The following is a 20,801-nucleotide window of genomic DNA, read 5'->3' on the forward strand; positions in this document are numbered from 1 at the left end:
TCCTTGTGCAGTCAGGATTTCCGTGGAGTAAAATGGTCGACTTTTCTCCTCCATGGAAACCCTTTATAGTCCTAAGTATGTCAGAAGTGGCCAGGCTGAATGTGTATATTTGGGGAGGGGCATATTCTAGCCCTCCCACTGTTCTGGGCTCTCTCATGGTAAAGATGTCAAGGGAGCAGAGAAAGGGCATAACCCCTTTATATAAACTCCTCCTGACACTCCAGAGTGAAAAATTAACAGGATGATTCCAAGAACTTGGTGAGAAGGCATGTACCCTCTGGCACTTCACAGAGAGGGAAACTCTTTCCAGTCCCCCATCCAACACTCGACTTACTCAATAAAGACCTTCTGGGGACCAGACATGGTGGCTCACACCTGTAATCCCAGCACTTTGGGAGGCCAAGGCAGGCAGACCATCTGAGGTCAGGAGTTCGAGACCAGCCTGGCCAACATGGCGAAACCCTGTCTCTACTAAAAATACAAAAAAATTAACTGGGTGTGGTGACAGGCACCTGTAATCCTAGCTACTCAAGAGGCTAAGGCAGGAGAATCACTTGAATCCAGAAGGCGGCAGTTGCAGTGAGCTGAGATTGCGCCACTGCACTCCAGCCTGGCGACAGAGCGAGACTCTGTCTCAAAAAAGAAAAAAAACAAACAAACCTTTTGAGATAGTGGGTTAACTGCTGTAGGCACCTCTTGGGATGCCTGATCTCTGTTTTTTTGTTTTTTTTTTTTGAGACAGAGTCTCAATCTGTTGCCAGGCTGGAGTGCAGTGGTGCGATCTCAGCTCATTGCAACCTCTACCTCCTGGATTCAAGCAATTCCCTTGCCTCAGCCTCCTGAGTAGCTGGGATTACAGGCATATGCCACCATGCCCGGCTAATTTTTATATGTTTAGTAGAGATGGAGTTTCACCACGTTGGCCAGGATGGTCTCAATCTTTTGACCTCGTGATGCACCCACCTTGGCCTCCCAAAGTGCTGGAATTACAGGTGTGAACCACCGTGCCCAGCTGACCTCTATATTTTTATAGTCTATTTTTGGATGCCTGATCTCTGTATTTTTACAGCCCACTCCTGCTCAATTATAATGGCTTTTGACTGATTCAGATCAGTTATAGACACAATTGACTCACATGACTCACAGTCATATATATATATATATATATATATATATATATATATATATATATATTTTTTTTTTTTTTTTTTTGAGACAGAGTCTTGCTTTGTTGCCCAGGTTGGAGTGCATTGGTGTGATTTCAGCTTACTGCAACCTCCGCCTCCAGGGTTCAAGTGATTCTCCTGCTTCAGCCTCCTGAATAGCTGGGATTACAGGTGTCCACCACCATGCCTGGCTAATTTTTGTGTTTTTAGTAGAGACAAGGTTTCACCATGTTGGCCAGGTTGGTCTCCAACTCCTGACCTCACATGATCTGCCCACCTTGGTCTCCCAAAGTGCTGGGATTACAGATATAAGCCACTGTGCCCAGCCCATATTCATTCTTGAATTCACAAGGACATCACCATCATCCATCACCATCATTCTCATTATTTCATATTTATTGAGCACTCATAATGTTCCGGCCCCTGACTCCAATGACCATATTACCCCTCCTACCCACTCCCATTCCCATCCCTGGATCTTTGGAAAAAGCTTCATAATCATATCTGGCCCTCAGATACAATGATATAAGGACAAATTTCTTGGGGACCCAGGAGTGTTTGGTCTTTGGCCAGTCTGTCCCTGGCACAACTACAGAAATATATATATATATATACACACACACACACATCTATATGTGTATATATATATTTATATTTATTTATTAAACCTTTGCTTGTATCTGTACAATACTGATCTCTGCTCATTGCTTAAAATAGAACCTGATTATCTCTACTACTACAGTATCTCCTAAGCCAAACAGCCCACCACAGAGGGAGGCCCAGTTTCACAGACTGGCTAAGAATCCTCTAGAGCATTTTAAGTAGTTGCTTTGAATTTTGTACAGCAGTTTAATACCTACTTTTCCCTAGAGCTATTGCCCAGAGGAACAGGACTGAGGCAGAAGGGGCACTTGGGGATGATATGGAAAGATCTATAAGGCAAGTCTAAAGATTTAGTGGCCATGACAGATGTTTGGGGAGGGGACTGTATTTTCCAGACATTTCAGATAGCCATCCTGGGCTCACCTGAGGAGTGCTGGCAAAGACAAGAGTCCCCCGAATGCACATATGGTCTAAGCATACCTTGAGAAGTCGTGACTATTTCCCCAGAAAAGTGAAGACCCTAGAGTCCCCTCTTTTGCATTTGCTGTCCCCAGATGGTGTCTTCAGCAGTGAAGCAGCATTTCCTTTAACAATCTATGATTTCCTAGGATGCTCAGAGAAGGCTGGGTAATGAGAGACCAACCCACCCCAAGGAAATCCTATTCAAGTTTAATGGTTAGGTGAAGAGCCAATGGCTTCTTTGAACCTAAAACTGGCTCCTCCTTAAGCACAGCTCTGGCACAGGTATGCTTCATACCAAGAGAACTACTTCCCCAGACACTGCTGGTGAGAGCTGGCCAGTGAGTTAGCCAACAGAAAAGGTTGCTGGCTCAAATGGCTGGTATAGTGTGACACCACTAATGAGAAAATTAATCACATGTTGCTGGTGGAAGGGGTGAGTGCTGGTCATGGGCTAGAGACTGGCTCTGAGGGTTTGGACCACTAGATAGATGCTGGGCTTGAGGAATACCCTCTCCAAGCAGCTGATGGATCACCTCAGGGACCACCCAGGACTTCTAATTTATCTCCTCAGGGACCTCCTGGGCCTGTAGATCAATCTCCTCAGGGAACTCTTGGGATGGTTTATCAATCTCAGGGATGCCCTGAGATAACAGACTGATCGCAGAAGGCTCCTGGGCCAGCCTGCCAACCTCCACAGAGAACTCCTGGTGTGGCTGGCTGACCTCCTCAGGGATCTCTTCAGCTGGGCTGCCAACTTCTACAGGGGTTTCCTGGACCAAGCCACCAACCCCTACATGGGACCTATGGACCAGCTTGCCAGCCTCCACAGAGACCCCCTGGCATGGCTGGCTGACCTCCTCGGGGTTCTCCAGACATAGCTGGCAAACTTCCTCAGAGACTTTCTGGCACAGTTGGCTGGCCTTCTGGCATGGCTGGCTGATCTGAGGGACCTCCTGGCATGTGTGGTTACCATTGTCATGGTTCTCCTGGCATTGCTGGCTGATGTCAGGGACCTCCTGACATGGCTGGCTGACCTCCTCAGCCACCTCCTTGTATGGCTGGCTGGTTTCCACAGGTGGCACCTGTGGGGACTGATTTGGTTCAAAAATCTCTTGTTTCCCTTCTATGGAGAGCTCTTGTGCTCCATTCCCAGGGGTCTCCCGGAGCAGCCCAAGGCATTGATGTTCTTCAGTCACGTGTGAATTTAGGGAGGGTTGATCACTGAAGCCAAATTGGGAGTTACCATCTACTGTAGTAGGGGAAGAAGGACCAGCACTGGACACAGTGCTAGAAGGGCCACTGCTGTCTGTAAAGCAAAGTCAAGAGATCAAGTCAGAGAAGCTGGAAGAGTAGGCTCTACCCTGTGCAGATAGTTCAAATGCTAGAATGGTTGGCCTATGCTACTTATGTCTTGAGGGAAGAGTGTCTGAATTCTTCCTAAGTTAAGCAAAGACTCCTAAGTTTGCTTAGCTCAAGAACTGTCACCCTGGCCTAATGTATACTTTGAGAGTAACAATAAGGTACGTATAAGACTTCAGGAGAGAGTACTAAGACCCACTTCATCTGGTTCTTTCACAAATACACTCCCATCAGAATTCCAAGTTCCCAAGGCCTCTCATTCCTACTTTGGAAGCATATGAATACTTTAGCCCAGTGATTCATAATCAAAATCATGAAAACATTTTTTAAAATGCTAATTTCCAGTTTTCAACTCCAGAGATTCTAATTCTATAGGTTTAGTGTAAAGGTGTAGCTTGGAGGAGGGAGGAGGATGAAGGCAATATAATTTTGTTGGAACACTCCCAGTTGATTCTGATGTACACCTTCTGTTAAGAATCATTCTTTAAAGCAATCAATGTATTTCTGGGGCAGAGGTAATCATTATTTATAGCCCAAATGATAAGTTGGCAGGAGAATGTAGAAAAACCATGTAAATCAGAACAATAGGAAAGAAAATGGTTTACCTGGCTGGGTGCGGTGGCTCACGCCTGTAATCCCAGCACTTTGGGAGGCCGAGGCAGGCAGATCACTTGAGGTCAGGAGTTCAAAACCAGCCTGGCCAACATGGCGAAACCTTGTCTCTACTAAAAATACAAAAATTAGCCAGGCATAGTGGCGGCTGCCTGTAATCCCAACTACTCAGGAGGCTGAGGCAGGTGAATCACTTGAACCCCAGAGGTGGAGGTTGCAGTGAGCTGAAATCATGCCACTGTGCTCCAGCCTGGGTGATAAAGCAAGACTCCATCTCAGAAAAAAAAAAAAAAGAAAATGGTTTACCCAAAAACGGAAGACGGCCATGGAATTTCTACATGGCAGTTCTTAACCTTTCTAGGGATCAGTGGCCCCTTTGAGGTGCTAATGAAAGTCCAGGAAAAATGTATATAAGAATATTCACACTAATCTTTACATGTGATTCCTGAAGCTCATAGACTGTACCCTGAAACCACATCTATGGATCCAGGGTTAAGACTCTTGTAAGTCTTGGGACATACAATGAATGTTACAGGCTTGTGCAAATTATATACACAGAAAACATTAAAAAACTGATTTCCTAGATCCTGACAGTAGTGTAATAAAGACCTCAGAGTCTTCAATTACACTGTGGGATGATTCCTACTCCATCCGCTACTGCTTCATTGACCTCTAGTATGGGACTAACCTACTTCTCCCTTGGTAAAAATCATTTTTATTGATAATATTATAACGATATATTAAAGTACTATGGTATCAATAATGACAGAATCTGGGAAAAGGGGACATCGGAACATATTGCCATTGAAAAAAACCTCGAAAAGTTGGTAAACCTGAGCCTACAAAGGCTCAATCCATCATTGAGTTGAAGGTATGCTAGTTATCTCTCTTCTGTAAAGAATCAAAGGAGGGGCCGGGGGCAGTGGCTCACGCCTGTAATCCCAGCCCTTTGAGAGGCCAAGGTAGGCAGATCACAAGGTCAGGAGTTCGAGACCAGCCTGACCAATATAGTAAAACTCCGTCTCTACTAAAACTACAAAAAAAAAAAAAAAAAAAAAAAATTAGCTGGGCGTGGTGGCACATGCCTGTAATCCCAGCTACTCAGGAGGCTGAGGCAGGAGAATCACTTGAACCCGGGAGGCAGAGGTTGTAGTGAGCTGAGATCACACCATTGCACTCCAGCCTGGATGACAGAGCAAGACTCCACCTCAAAAAAATAATAATAATAATCAAAGGAGGCATGCTTCAAGCAGAGTAAGAGGCCAGGTGCGGTGGCTCACGCCTGTAATCCCAGCACTTTGAGCGGGTGGATCACTTGAGATCAGGAGTTCGAGACCATCCTGGCCAACATGGCGAAACCCTATCACTACTAAAAATATAAAAATTAACCAGGTGTGGTGGCATGTGCCTATAATCCCAGTTACTCGGGAGGCTGAGGCAAGAGAATCACTTGAGCCCGGGATGTGGAGGTTGCTGTGAGTCGAGATCACGCCACTGTACTCCAGCCTGGACCAAGACTCCATCTCAAAAAAAAAAAAAAAAAAAAAAGAGAAGATCATGGTTTTGAACCAACAAGCCTTTAAGAGATGTGGAGCCTATTTCTGGTGCAGATATACAGACCCGAAAGAAGATGTTTACCAGTGAGGCTACACACCTGATACTGAGTCAAAAATCTGATACTAGATGGAAAAAAAGAAAAAGAAAAGATGTAAGCTGAGCTTTACCCAAGTAAAGAAGTAGCCTTAATATCCTGCTAGTGGTCTGATTCAGGCAAATCAAAAAGGTCAAACAGAAACAGAAGAGGGAGAAAGGTAAGATTTCCAGGGGCACAGAACTCATAAACACTCCAGGAAACAGGTAAAAAGGGCAATGGCAAGGTGAGTGTAGGATAATCTGAAATTCAGGGGAGGAATTCTTGGTGTCAGAGAGGAAAGTTTCTTTTTCAAACAGGGTGCCAGAAAAAGGGCAAAATTCTACAACTGTTAAGTCCAATGCTGAATGAAGTAAGAATCTTTACTTTGGTCCTATCCAAGTAAAATAATGAAAGGCATGTTTGATTTCAGTTATTCCCCAGAGGCAGGATGATACTTCACCAGTGCCTCTGGCCCACATCCCCACCTCCAATTACCACCAGTAGCGCCTCCTCTCTATGGTCACTCTAACAATTCTGTGTGGCTCCACTGTTCACATTGTTACCAAAAACAACTAGTGATAGATTATAGATAATAAACAAGAGATGGGAAAAAGCAGCACCTCAACTTAAACTAAAAACTGAAAACAGACAACAGAGAGAAGGGTCATGTAAAAATAAGTAGCAGATTCTAGTCTCTCCTGCTCCCAGCCTTTTCTGTTTGTTTGTTTGTTGTTTTTGAAACAGAGTCTTACTCTGTCCCCCAGGCTGGAGTACAGTGGCGCGATCTCGGCTCACTGCAAGCTCTGCCTCCCGGGTTCACGCCATTCTCCTGCCTCAGCCTCCCGAGTAGCTGGGACTACAGGTGCCCGCCACCACGCCCGGCTAATTTTTTGTATTTTTAGTAGAGATGGGGTTTCACCGTGTTAGCCAGGATGGTCTTGATCTCCTGACCTCGTGATCCACCTGCCTTGGCCTCCCAAAGTACTGGGATTACAGGTGTGAGCCACTGGGCCCGGCCTCCTGCTCCCAGCTTTTCTAAATATCTAAGTTGTCTGCTAGTCATCTTTACCAGAGAATGCTGTAGAGATCAAATAGGGATCAAAGGAGAATGAAGTCTCCATTCTTTCTTCCCCAAAGGGCCCTTTGAGTAATCCCAGCTACTCAGAAGGCTGAGGCAGGAGACTTGCTTGAACCCGGGAAGCAGAGGTTGCGGAGAGCCAAGATCGTGCCTGGGCAACAAGAGCGAAATTCCATCTCTCAAAAAAAAAAAAAAAAAAAAATTATTCCTAATACTGCAGAAAAGCTTCTCTCCAATGAAATAGAAGGAACATGGAGAACAGAGGTAAAGAGAGAATAAACAGATTCTCCTTTCATCTTAGAAATGGCAGATGAGACTGCTTCCCAGAATGGATACTCCTGGTCGTTCAACCCTCACCTTCTTTTACCTCATGCAACAGGCCCCTCATTCACCAATCACTCCATTCTTCTTGACTTTTGTCTAGGCAGTTCCAAAAGGATTACTTACACCAAGGGGGCTTCTCAGAGCGCTGCTGGAGTTGTAGGGGAGGTGAATGAAGAGTACGTGGTGGAGAAAATGGGTTATCTGAGGCCTGGCTGCTGTGCATGGAATCAAAGAGGGCTGGAAAGGAGGTAGGGTGAAGGGAGAGGGAAGAAAAAAAGACATTTGAGGAAGAATCCAGGAGCCATAGGTTCTTAACATAAGTCAAAGCCAACTTACCCTTCCTTGGCTGAGAAATAGCATTTCCTGGGGACCCTTCAACCAAACCATTTTCAATTTTTTAAATTTTATATTATGAACATTTCAAACATACATTTTTAAAAAGTAGTTGAAAGACTGGTGCATCCAATGCCCATATACCCGTCTCCTAGATTTAACACATTGACATTTTTGCCATACTTGTTTCATCTATTTCTGCATGCTAAAGTGTTTTAAAATAAATGATAAACATTATGAAACATGTCACCTCTAAATACTTCAAAATGCATCTCTAAAATATAAGAAATGGCTGGATGCAGTGGCTCATGCCTGTAATCCCAGCACTTTAGGAGGCTGAGGTGGGTGGATCACTTGAGGCCAGGAGTTCGAGACCAGCCTGGCCAACATGACAAAACCCCATCTCTACTAAAAATACAAAAATGAGCCGGCATGGTGGTACATGCCTGTAATCCCAGTTATTCGGGAGGCTGAGGCTTAAGAATCGCTTGAACCTGGGAGGCAGAGGTTGCAGTGAGCTGAGATCTCACCACTGCACTCCAGCCTGGGGCACAGAATGAAACTCTGTCTCAAGAATAATAATAATAATAAAATATAAGAATTTTTTCCAGCTGGGTGTGGTGGCTCATGCCTGTAAACCAGCACTTTGGGAGGCCAAGGTGGATGGATCACTTGAAGCCAGGAGTTCAAGACCAGTCTGGTCAACATGGAGAAACCATGTTTAGGTCTCTACTAAAAATATAAAAATTAAGGCCAGGCGCAGTGGCTCACACCTGTAATCCCAGCACTTTAGGCAGCCGAGGCAGGCAGATCACGAGGTCAGGAGTTCAAAGACCAGCCTGACCAACATGGTGAAACCCTGTCTCTACTAAAAATACAAAAATTAGCTGGGTGCAGTGGCGCATGCCTGTAATCCCAGCTATTTAGGAGGCTGAGGCAGGAGAATCGCTTGAACCCGGAAAGCAGAGATTGCAGTGAGCCAAGATCACATCATTGCACTCCAGCCTAGGCGATAGAGCAAGACTCTGTCTCAAAAAAAAAAAAAAAGAAAAAGAAAAAAAATTAGCTGGGTGTGGTGGTACATGACTGTAACCCCAGCTACTTGGGAGGCTGAGGCACGAGGATCACTTGAACCCAGGAGGCAGAAGTTGTACAGTGAGCAGAGATTGTGCCACTGCACTCCACCAAGGGCAACACAGAGAGACTCTTATCTCAAAAAACAAAAACAAAAACAAAAACAAAAAAAACAAGGAAAGATATACATAAAGAATTTTTTCCAACATAGCCAAATACCATTAACAAGCTAAACAAAATTAAAAATTATTCCCTAGTATTATTCAATACCCAGTCCATATTCAAAATTTCCCAATTATTCCCCCAAATGTCATTTATAAAAGCATCCAAACATGAACCATGCACTGCATCTTATGTCTTTGAAGCCTCTTTTAATCTAGAATAGTGCAGCCTCTCCTTTTTTTCATAGTAACTTTTTTGAGACAGGGTCTCGCTGTCACCCAGGCTAGAGTGCAGTGGCGCGATCTCGGCTCACTGCAAGCTCCGCTTCCCGGGTTCATGCCATTCTCCTGTCTCAGCCTCCTGAGTAGCTGGGACTACAGGCGCCCGCCACCATGCCTGGTTATTTTTTTTGTATTTTTAGTAGAGACAGGGTTTCACCGTGTTAGACAGGATGGTCTCGATCTCCTGACCTCGTGATGTGCACCGCGCCTGGCCAGCTCACTGCAGTCTTTACCTCTTGGCTCAAGCGATCATCACACCTCAGCCCCTTGAGCAGCTGGGACTCAGGCACATACCACCACTCCTGGCTAATTTTTTGTATTTTAGTAGAGGTGAGATAGGTTTTACCATGTTGCCTAGGCTTATCTTGAACTCCTGGGCTCAAGCAATCTGCCCGCCTCAGTCTTCCAAAGTGTTAGGATTACAGGTGTGAGCCACCATCCCCAGCCCATAGTAACTTTTTGAAAAGAAGGCCAGGCATGGTGGCTCATGCCTGTAATCCCAGCACTTTGGGAGGCCGAGGCGGGTAGATTGCTTGAGGTCAGGAATTTGAGACCAGCCTGGCCAATAAGGAGAAACCCCATTTCTATTAAAAATACAAAAATTAGCTGGGCGTGGTGGTGGGCACCTGTAATCCCAACTACTCGGGAGGCTGAAGCAGGAGAATCACTTGAACCTTGAACCTAGGAGGTGGAGGTTGCAGTGAGCCAAGATCATGCCACTGCACTCCAGCCTGGGCAACAAAGCAAGACTCCATCTCAAAAAAAAAAAAAAAAAAAAAAAAAAAAAAAAAAAAGAGAAAAGAGAAAAGAAGAAAGAACACGCCAGTTGTCTTTGCAGAAGGTCATGTCCCACATTCTGGACTTATCTGATTGTTTCCACAAAAAATCATTTAACTTATTTCACTATCCCTTGTATTTCCTATTAACTGGAAATTAGATCTAACTTAGCTGATTTATTTTAAATAATTTTGTTAAGAATACTTTAAGAGGTGATCCCATGTACTATATATTGCATCATAGTGGAGGCATATTGTCTCATTGTTCCATTATAAGTGAGGCTAAGTTTACTAACTAGGTTAAGGTGGCACCAACAAGATCTCACTGTGAAGTTTTCCCCTTCTGATTAGGAGTGATCCTTTGAGGAATGTCTAGTTCTCCACCATCAACTGGCATATTTTCCATAAAGAACTTTCCTTCTGCAAATGGGACTATTTGATTATACTGAACTACAGTTCTCACTGAAAAGGCAGAATATTTATTTCCCTTTAATTGGTTTTCAGAGTAGAGAGTGTGAAAAATATTCTCCAATAGTGACGGATGAGTATTAATTTGTTTTATTTATTTAATTTTTTGGGGGGAGACAGTCTTCCTCTGTCACCCATGCTAGAGTGCAGTGGTACAATCACAGCTCACTGCAGCCTCAAACTTCCAGGTTCAAGTGATCCTCCAACCTCAGCTTCCTGTAGTTGGGACTACAGGTGCATAGCACAATGCCTAGCTCATCTTTGTATTTTTGCAGAGATGGGGTTTCACCATGTTGCCCAGGCTGGTCTTGAACTCCTGAACTCAAGTGATTCCCCTGCCTCGGCCTCCCAAAGTGCTAGGATTACAGGTGCGTGAGCCACCTCACCCAGCACCCAGCTCTTGTTTTCATTCATTATGAGCTTATGGATTTTTATTATATATATTCAGTGTGTGTGTGTGTGTGTGTCTTTTTTCTTAGAGACAGGGTCTTACTCTGTCACCCAGGCTAGAATGCAGTGATGCAAGCATAGTTCACTGCAGCCTCAAACTCCTGGGCTCAAGCAATCCTCCAACATCAGTCTACTGAGTAGCTAGGACTATAGGTGTGTGCCACCATGCCTGGCTACTTTTTAAATTTTCTTAGAGATAAGATCTAGCTATGTTGCCCAGGCTGGTCTTGAACTCCTGAACTCAAGTGATTCCCCTGCCTCGGCCTCCCAAAGTGCTAGGATTACAGGTGCGTGAGCCACCTCACCCAGCACCCAGCTCTTGTTTTCATTCATTATGAGCTTATGGATTTTTATTATATATATTCAGTGTGTGTGTGTGTGTGTGTCTTTTTTCTTAGAGACAGGGTCTTACTCTGTCACCCAGGCTAGAATGCAGTGATGCAAGCATAGTTCACTGCAGCCTCAAACTCCTGGGCTCAAGCAATCCTCCAACATCAGTCTACTGAGTAGCTAGGACTATAGGTGTGTGCCACCATGCCTGGCTACTTTTTAAATTTTCTTAGAGATAAGATCTAGCTATGTTGCCCAGGCTGGTCTCAAACTCCTAGGCTCAAGCGATACTCCCACTTCAGCCTCCTGAGTAGCTACATTCAGCATACTTTAATCAACTACAGTAATTATTCTCTCAAATGCTCAAATTGTCCCAATTTTGGTCACTGGGAGCCTCTTTGGGGTTGACTGCTTCCTTACTTTCCTTTACAACATGCTGCAAGATCATCCTGGGCTTTCTTTGCCCTCAACCATGCATTCTAAACAAAACTGGTTTTTGGTGGGGGTAAAAAAATCTTAGCTATTCCAATGGTTTATGGTCCACCAAATGGTCACAATACATAAACAGATATATGATATATCTGTGGTGTTAAATTTTCATGTGGTAGGAGGTAACCAGGGAAAAAAATTCTAAAAAAAACTCCTGGGATGGAGAGTAATTTTTAAAAAGTTTTAAAAAACCCTGCTCTAGACCAAAAATCAAGTTATTTCCCCATGGAATCCTGGTTACTTTTAGTGGAGAATGGTACATAGAGACCAAAATCTAGTTGCTAAAGGAGCTCATGTTACATTTGCCAATGCATAGTACTAGAAAAAGCACTTAAAAACCAGAAATCATATTGATATTTCCAATTCATATTTATCATTACAGTATTTTAAAATCTTTTAAATTTATACTTCTATCTAATTTATCTTACTTTGAAAATCCTGGTTCCTAACAACAGGAACATAATTCCTTATTTGCATTACTCTATAATATATATATATATAATATACATATTCACACACTATATACATAGTATCAATATCACTGTAGTATCAATGTCACTATTAACAATTAAACTACTGAATAAGGATTACAATTATAGTTCTTTTTGTCCCACCAAAGAACTGATAAAATATTCTAAAGTTATCTGAAAAATTATTTTACCTGTGTGGTTATGTTACTATTTTGATATACAGTTAGGGTCATTTCTTTCTCTTTTTTTTTTGCAATTTTAGGTTTTGCTTCTTTTCTTTTTTGATTTAACTTTGTATTTCAAAAAACATTTACAGGCTCACAAGTCAAAGCTATCTAAAAAGGCATATTCAGAGAAACTGTTTCCTTCATGCCCTTTAGCCCCATTCCCTGTTGTTAACTCTAGAGGTAATAAATTTTGTTTCTGATTTATACTTTTAGCAAGTTTTTAAAATTTATTTTTATCTTTATTTTCATTTTTTTGTTTTTGAGACAGAGTCTTGCTCTGTCACCCAGGCTGGAGTGCAGTGGCGCCATCTTGGCTCACTGCCTCAGCTTCCTGAGTAGCTGGGACTACAGGCGCCCGCCACCACGCTAGGCTAATTTTTTGTACTTTTAGTAGAGACGGTGTTTCACTGTGTTAGCCAGGATGGTCTCGATCTCCTGACCTTGTGATCTGCCTGCCTCGGCCTCCCAAAGTGCTGGGATTACAGGTGTGAACTACCACGCCTGGCCTCTAGCAAGTACTTTTTGTAAATACATATTTATTTTTTCTTTATTTCCCCTCTCTACTTACAATATAGGTAACATACTATTAACAGTCTTCTACATCTTGTTTTTTTCACTTAATAATATATCCTGGTGATTACTTCATATCAGATCATATAGAGCTTCCTCATTAGTTTTAACAGATGCATAGTATTCAATTGAGTGGACATACCACAGTTTTTCAACCACTCTTGCACTAAAGAACTTCTGAGTCATTTCCAATATTTTGCCACTTTAAATAATGTCACAATGAATAACTGTATATAAATGTTATTTCAGGCTGGGAGCAGTGGCCTACATCTATAATCCCAGCACTCTGGGAGGCTTAGGCGGGAGAGTCATTGAGGTCAGGAGTTCAAGGCCAGCCTGGGCAATAAAGTGAGACTCTGTCTCTACAAAAATTTTTAAAAATTAGCTGGGTGGATCACAAGGTCAGGAGATCGAGACCATCCTGGCTAACACGGTGAAACCCCGTCTCTACTAAAAAATACAAAAAACTAGCCGGGCAAGGTGGCGGGCGCCTGTAGTCCCAGCTACTCGGGAGGCTGAGGCAGGAGAATGGCGTAAACCCGGGAGGTGGAGCTTGCAGTGAGCTGAGATCTGGCCACTGCGTTCCAGCCTGGGTGACAGAGCGAGACTCTGTCTCAAAAAAAAAAAAAAAAAAAAATTAGCTGGGTGTGGTGGCACATGTCTGTAGTTCCAGCTATTTGGGAGGCTGAGGCAGGAGGATTGCTTGAACACAGGATTTCCAGGCTTCAGTGATCATGCCACTATTCTCCAGGCATGATCATACCACTGTAATCCAGCCTAGGTGACAGAGCAAGACCCTGTCTCTAAAAAAATACATAAATAAATAAATGTTATTTCAACGTTGCATAGAAATGGCTTCAGAATAGATTCTTAAAAGTGGATTATTGGGGCCAGGCACAGTGGCTCACGCCTGTAATCCCAGCATTTTGGGAGGCCGAGGCAGGCAGATCATGAGGTCAGGAGATCAAGACCATCCTGGTTAACACGGTGAAACCCTGTCTGTACTAAAAATACAAAAAATTAGCCTAGTGTGGTGGTGGGCACCTCTAGTCCCAGCTACTCATGAGGCTGAGGCAGGAGAATGGCATGAACCCAGGAGGTGGAGCTTGCAGTGAGCCAAGATGGCGCCACTGCACTCCAGCCTGGGTGACAGAGCAAGACTCTGTCTCGAAAAAAAAAAAGTGGATTATTGGATCAGAGGTTAACCATAATTCTGTGAGATACTACAAAATTTACCTCCATAGAGATTGTACCCTTGTTGTACACCCATCAACAATGTACAGGATTTCTAGTTTCACCAGACTTGCCAAGAGAGTGTATTATCAAACTTTTGGATTTTTTCCAATCTAACAGGTGAGAAATAATATCTCAGCGTAGTTTTAATTTGCATACCTCTTATAGAAGGTTAAGCATAATTTCGTATGTACAATGGCTATCTGCATTTCTTTCTCTGTACACTTTTTTTTTTTTTAAATTGAGTGATGGGGGTTGTTCAGGCTGGAATGTAGTAGCATAATTATAGCTCACTCCATCCTCAAACTCCTGGGCTCCAGTGATCCTTCTGCCTCGGCCTCCCAAAGTGCTGCTGTTATAGGCATGAGTCACCACACGTGGCCTAATTTATCAATCTTTTTTATTGATTCACAAATTTGACTTTGAGTCAGAGTTAGGCTTTCCTTACTTTCAGATGAGAAAGGAATTTACCACTAACACCCTGCTTACTTTTAGCACTGGCATGGTTTAATTTTTTTTTATTGAGGTGAAATCTACATAACATAAAAGTTAACCATCTTAAAGTGTATAATTCTGTGGCATTTAGTACATCCACAGTGTTGTGCAACCACCACCTCTATCTAGTTCCAAAACATTTTCGTCACCCCAAAAGAAATCCCATATCCATTAAGAAGTCAATCCCGACTGCTCTGCCTATGGAGTAGCCATTCTTTTATTCCTTTACTTTCTTAATAAACTTGCTTTCACTTTATGGGGGGGGAAAAAAAAAAGTCAAACCCCATTCCATCCTACTCCCAAACCCTGGAAACCACCAATCTGCTTTCCGTCTCTATGGATTTACTTATTCTGGATATTTCATATAAATGAAATCATACAATATGTGATTTTTTGTGTTTGGTTTCCTTCATTTGGCATGTTTTTAAGGTTCATCCACATTTTAATACGTATCAGTACTTTATTCCCTTTTATAGCTCAGTAATATTCCATTGTGTGTACATACTATATTTTATCTATTCATTGACATTTCAGTTGTTTCATTTCAGTTGTTTCTGCCTTTTGACTTTTTGAGAAAGGGTCTTGCTCTGTCATCAAGGCTGAAGTGCAGTGGTGTGATCATAGCTCACTGTAACCTTGAATTCCTGGGTTCAGGTGATCCTCCTGCCTCAGCCTCCAGAGTAGCTAAGACTACAGGTGCACACCACCGTGCCTGGCTAATTTTTTTATTTCCTATTTTGTAGAGATATGTTGTCCAGGTTGGTCTCAAGCAATCCTCCTTCCTTGGCCTAACAAAGAGCTGGGATTACAGGTGTGAGCCATCACCCTCAGCCTTGATTGTTGTAAATAGTGTTGCCATGAACATCTGTGTGTATTTGTTTGCGTACCTGTTTTCAGTTTTTTTTTTTTTTTTTTTTTTTTTTTGAGATAGGATCTCATTCCAACACCCAGGCTGGAGTGCAGTGGCATGAACTTGGCTCATTACAGTCTCAACCTCTGGGGCTCAGGTGATTCTCCCACCTCAGTCTCCTGAGTAGCTGGGACTACAGGTGTGCACCACTATGCCCGGGTAATTTTCTGTATTTTTTTTTTTTTTTTTTTTTTGAGACGGAGTCTCGCTCTGTCACCCAGGCTGGAGTGCAGTGGCGCAATCTCGGCTCACTGCAAGCTCCGCCTCCCGGGTTCACGCCATTCTCCTACCTCAGCCTCCCGAGTAGCTGGGACTACAGGCGCCCGCCACTGCGCCCGGCTAATTTTTTTCTATTTTTTAGTAGAGACGGGGTTTCACCATGGTCTCGATCTCCTGACCTTGTGATCCACCCGCCTCGGCCTCCCAAAGTGCTGGGAATTTTTTCTGTATTTTTTTGTGGAGACAAGGTTTTACCATGTTGCCCAGGCTGTTCTTGAACTCCTGGGTTCAAGTAATCTGCCCACCTTGGCCTCCCAAAGAGCTGGGATTGCAGGTGTGAGCCACCATGCCCAACTCTGTTTTTAATTCTTTTGGGCATATATCTAGAAGTAGAAGTGCTGGGTCATGTGGTAAATCTATGTTTAATTTTTTTTTTTTTTTTTTTTTTTTTGAGACAGACTCTAGCTGTTGTCACCCAGGCTGGAGTGCAATGGCACAATCTCAGCTCACTGCAACTTCCGTTTCCCGGGTTCCAGCAATTCTCCTGCCTCAGCCTCCCGAGTAGCTGAGATTACATGTGCCTGCCACCACGGCCGGCTAATTTTTGTATTTTTAGTAGACACAGGGTTTCACCATGTTGGCCAGGCTGGTCTCGAACTCCTGACCTCAAGTGATCCAACCACCTTGGCTTCCCAAAGTGCTGGGATTACAGGCGTGAGCCAGCCACTGTGCCTGGCCTATGTTTAATTTTTTGAGGAACAAACTGTTTCCACAGTAGCTGTACTATTTTATACTTCCATTAGCACTGTATGAGAGTTCCAGTTTGTCCACATTCTAACTAACACTTTCTCTCTCTTTTTTTTTTAATGGCTATCCTGGTGGGTGTGAAGTGGTATCTCACTATGGTTTAGATTTGTATATCCCTAAACTAATGAGAGTTAGCATCTTTTCATGTGCTTCTCAGCTACTTACATGTCTTCTTTGGAAAATGTCAATTCAAGTCCTTTGCTCCTTTTTAAACTGTGTTGTCTTTTTGCTGTTATCTTCTGTACTCCTCAGATATACCATTTGTAAATACTTTCCCTCTTTCTGTAGTTGTTATTTCACTTTTTGATAATATCCTTTGATGCACAAATATTTTTAGTTTTGGCGAAGTCTAATTATTTTTTCTTTTGTTGCGTATGCTTTTGTTCTACAAATCCATTGCCAAATTTAAGGTCATTAAGATTTACTCTATGATTTCTTCTAAGAGATTGATAGTTTTAACTCTTATATTTAGGTCATTGATCCATTTTGAGTTAATATTTTCATATGGTATGAGGTAGGGGCGAATGAGTTCTTTTGCAATGTGAATAGCCAGTGGTTTCAGTACCACTTATTGAAGAGACTATTCTTTCTCCATTGAATAGTTTTGACATCCTTGTTGAAAATCAACTGGCCATAGATGTTTAATTCTGGATTCTTGATTCTGTTCTACTGGTCTATATGTTTATACTTATGGCAATACCACAGTTTTGATTACTCTAACTTTGCAATACATTTGGAAATTAGGAAGTTTGAGTCCCCCAGTTTTGTTTTGCTTTTTCAAGATTCTTTTGGCTATTCAGGCCCTCTTACAGTTCCCTATGAATTAGAGGGGTCAGCTTTTCCATTTCTGAAGAAAGGCCATTAAAATTCTGACAGGGATTGCATTAAATCCATAGATCACTTTGGGGAATATTGCCGTCTTAACAATATGATGTCTTCAACATGAACATGAAATGCCTTTCTATTTATATAGGTCCTCTTAAATTTTTTTCTTCTTTTTTGAGACAGGGTCTCACCTTGTCACCCAGGCTAGAGTGCTGGTAGCTAGGCTACAAGGACGCATCACCACATCCAGCTAATTTTTTTTTTTTCAAGATAGAGTCTTGCTCTGTCACCCAGGCTGGAGTGTAGTGGTGTGATCTCGGCTCACTGCAACCTCCGCCTCCCGAGTTCAAGCAATTCTCCTGCCTCAGCCTCCTGAGTAGCTGGGATTACAGGCACCTGCCACTGTGCCTGGCTATTTTTTTATTATTATTATTATTTAGTAGAGACAGGGTTTTACCATGTTGGCCAGGCTGGTCTCAAACTCCTGACCTTGTGATCTGCCTGCCTCAGCTTCCCAAAGTGTTGGGATTACAGGCATGAGCCACCACGCCTGCCCAGCTTTTTTTTTTGTTGCTGTTCTTTTTTTTAAATTTTTTGTAGAGACAGGGTTTCTCCATGCTGATCAGGCTGGTCTTGAACTCGTGAGCTTAAGCAGTCTGCCTGCCTCAGCCTCCCAAAGTGTTGGGATGAAAGGTGTGAGCCACCGCATCCGGCGCCGGCATTGTTTTATTTTTATTTTATTTTTTATTTTTTAACGAGACAGGATTTCACTCTGTCGCCCAGGCTGGAGTACAGTGGTGCAATCATGGCTCACTGCAGTCTTGGCCTTCCAGGTTCAGGTGATCCTCCTGCCTCCGCCTCCCAAGTAACTAGGAATAAGAGGTGCATGCGACCACACCCGGCTAAGTTTTCTTAAAAATTATTTGTAGACCCCGGGTGCAGCGGCTCACGCCTATAATCCCAACACTTTGGGGTGCCAAGGCAGGCGGATCACCTGAGGTCAGGAGTTCGAGAGTAGCCTGGCCAACATGGTGAAACCCCGTCTCCACTAAAATTACAAAAAAATTAGCTGGGCATGATGGCGAGCGCCTGTAATCCCAGCTACTTGGGAGGCTGAGGCAGGAGAATCGCTTGAACCTGGGAGGCGGAGGTTCCGGTGAGCAGAGATTGCGCCACTGCACCCCAGCCTGGGTGACGGAGTGATAATCCATCTCAAAATATATATATATATATATATATAATTTGTAGAGACAGGGCCCTATGTTGCCTAGGCTGGTCTTGAACTTCTTGGTTTAAGCAATCCTTCTGCCTCAGCCTCCCAAAGTGCTGGAATTACAGGCATGAACCACCGCCTGTAATTTAAGGCATTAAATTAAATTAATTGCCTGGCCTTCCTTAATTTCTTTCAGCAATGTTTTGTAGTTTTTGGTGTACAAATCTTTTAACTTCTTGGTTAAATTTGTTCCCAAGCATTTTATTCTTTTGAATGCTATGGAAAATAGAACTGTTTTTATGATTTCCTTTTTCAGTTGTTCACTGCCGGTGTATACAAACACAATCAGGCCAGACACCGTGGCTCATGCCTATAATCTCAGCACTTTGGGAGGCCGAGGTGACAGGATCACTTGAAGCCAGGAGTTCGAGAACAGCCTAGTCAATACGGCAATACCCTGTCTCTACAAAAAATTAGTCAGTTGTGGTGGCACATGCCTGTGGTCCTACCTACTTCGGAGGCTCAGGTGGGAGGATCACTTGAGCCTGGGAGGCAGAAGTTTCAGTGAGCTGAGATCATGCCAGTGCACTCCAGCCTGGGCAACACAGCAAGACCCTGTCTTAAAAAAATCTTTAAACAAATTTTTTAAAAATTAATTTTAAAAGCCTGGGCAGTGGCTTATGCCTATAACCCCAGAACTTTGGGAGGCTGAGGTAGGAGGATCACTTGAGCCCAGGAATTCAAGACCAGCCTGGGCAACATGGCAAAACCCCATCTCTACAAAAAGTACAAAAATTAGCTGGATGTGGTGGTATATGCCTATAGTCCCAGCTACTTGGGTGGATGAGGTAGAAGGATTGCTGCAGCACAGGAGGTCAAGGCTGTAGTGAGCCATGATGGCACAACTGCACTCAAGCCTGGGTGACAGAATAAGACCCTATCTCAGCAAAAAATTATTTTATAGAAATGAGGTCTTGCTATGTTAACCACACTGGTCTTGAACTCCTGGCCTCAAGTCATCCTCCCGCCTCAGCCTCTCAAAGTGCCAGGATTATAGGTACCCACAAGATTTTTGTGAGTTGATCTTTCTTTTTTCTTTTTTTTTTTTTTTGAGACAGGGTCTTGCTCTACAACCCAGGCTAAAGTACAGTGATGTGATCACCAGTCACTGCAACCTTGACCTCCTATACTCAAGCTATCATCCTCCCTCAGCCTCCCAATTAGCTGGGACTACAGGTGCGTGCCAACATGCCTGGCTACTTTTTAAATTTTTTTTTTGTAGAGACAGTATCTCCCTATGTTGTCCAGGCTTGTCTCAAACTCCAGGGCTCAAGTGATCCTGCCATCTCAGCTTCCCAAAATGCTGAGATTACAGGCATGAGCCACTGCGCCCAGTCTGAGTTCATCTTGTACCCTGCAACTCTGCTAAATTTGTTCATTAGTTTTAATAGCCGTTTCTTTTTTATTTTTATTTTTATTTATTTATTTTTTTGAGACTTCTTTGTGATTTTATATATGGGACCATGTCCTCTGTGAACAGAGATACTTTTAATTCTTCCTTTTCGATATGGTTTTTTTTGTTTTTGTTTTTTTTTTTTCTTGCCTAAAACTCCTGGTACGATATTGAATAGCAGTGGTTGAAGCCGGCATCTTTGTCTTGTTCCAAATCTTGGAGGGAAAGCCTTTAGTGTTTCACTACTGAGTATGATGTGTGCTTTGGCTTTCATAAATGCCCTTTATCATGTTCATGAAGTTCCCTTCCATTCCTAGTTTGCTGAGTGTTTTTTTCATGAAAGGGTGTTGGATTTTGTCAAATGTTTTTCTGTGTCAACTCAGATGATCGTGTTTTTTTTTTCTCTTTCTAATAATGTAGTGTATTACAATGACCAGTTTTCTTGTATTGAATCACTCTCGCATTCCTGAGATAAATCTCACTAGCCTTGGTGTATAATTCTTTTATTGTGCTGTCGGATTTGGTTTGCTAGCATTTTGTTCAAGACTTTTGCCTCTATAATTAAGGGATATTGGTTTCTTCTCCTACAGTGTCATTGTCTGAAATGTGATATCTGGCCTCAAGAAAATGTTTCCTTCTCTTCAGTTTTTTTGGAAGAGCATGAGTAGACTGGGTTACTTCTTTAAATATGTGGTAGAATTCACCAGTGAAGTTATCTGGTTTTAGACTTTTTGTTGTTTGAAGGTTTTTGTTACTAATCTTTTTTGGCTGGGCGCACT

The 20,801-nt window shown here is 43.0% G+C and overlaps 1 protein-coding gene across 12 annotated transcripts in view; it reads right to left on the bottom strand.

Moving 5' to 3' along the window:
- The window catches only part of PPIP5K1 (diphosphoinositol pentakisphosphate kinase 1), a 94,280-nt gene that overhangs the window by 35,913 nt on the left and 37,566 nt on the right, over positions 1–20,801 (bottom strand). For 11 of the 12 annotated variants that reach the window (XM_073012107.1, XM_073012102.1, XM_073012100.1 and 8 more), the window contains 2 exons: positions 7,361–7,474; positions 1,545–3,537 (listed from right to left, as the gene is read on the bottom strand). In XM_073012107.1, coding sequence (XP_072868208.1) covers positions 2,786–3,537; positions 7,361–7,474 — 866 coding nt within the window. In that variant the 3' untranslated portion in view covers positions 1,545–2,785. Of the gene's footprint in view, positions 1–1,544; positions 3,538–7,360; positions 7,475–20,801 lie in introns of those variants that run through there. The other variant, XM_073012103.1, reaches the window with a different exon arrangement.

Source organism: Chlorocebus sabaeus, chromosome 26 (assembly GCF_047675955.1).
Source record: "Chlorocebus sabaeus isolate Y175 chromosome 26, mChlSab1.0.hap1, whole genome shotgun sequence".
Lineage (NCBI taxonomy): Eukaryota > Metazoa > Chordata > Mammalia > Primates > Cercopithecidae > Chlorocebus > Chlorocebus sabaeus.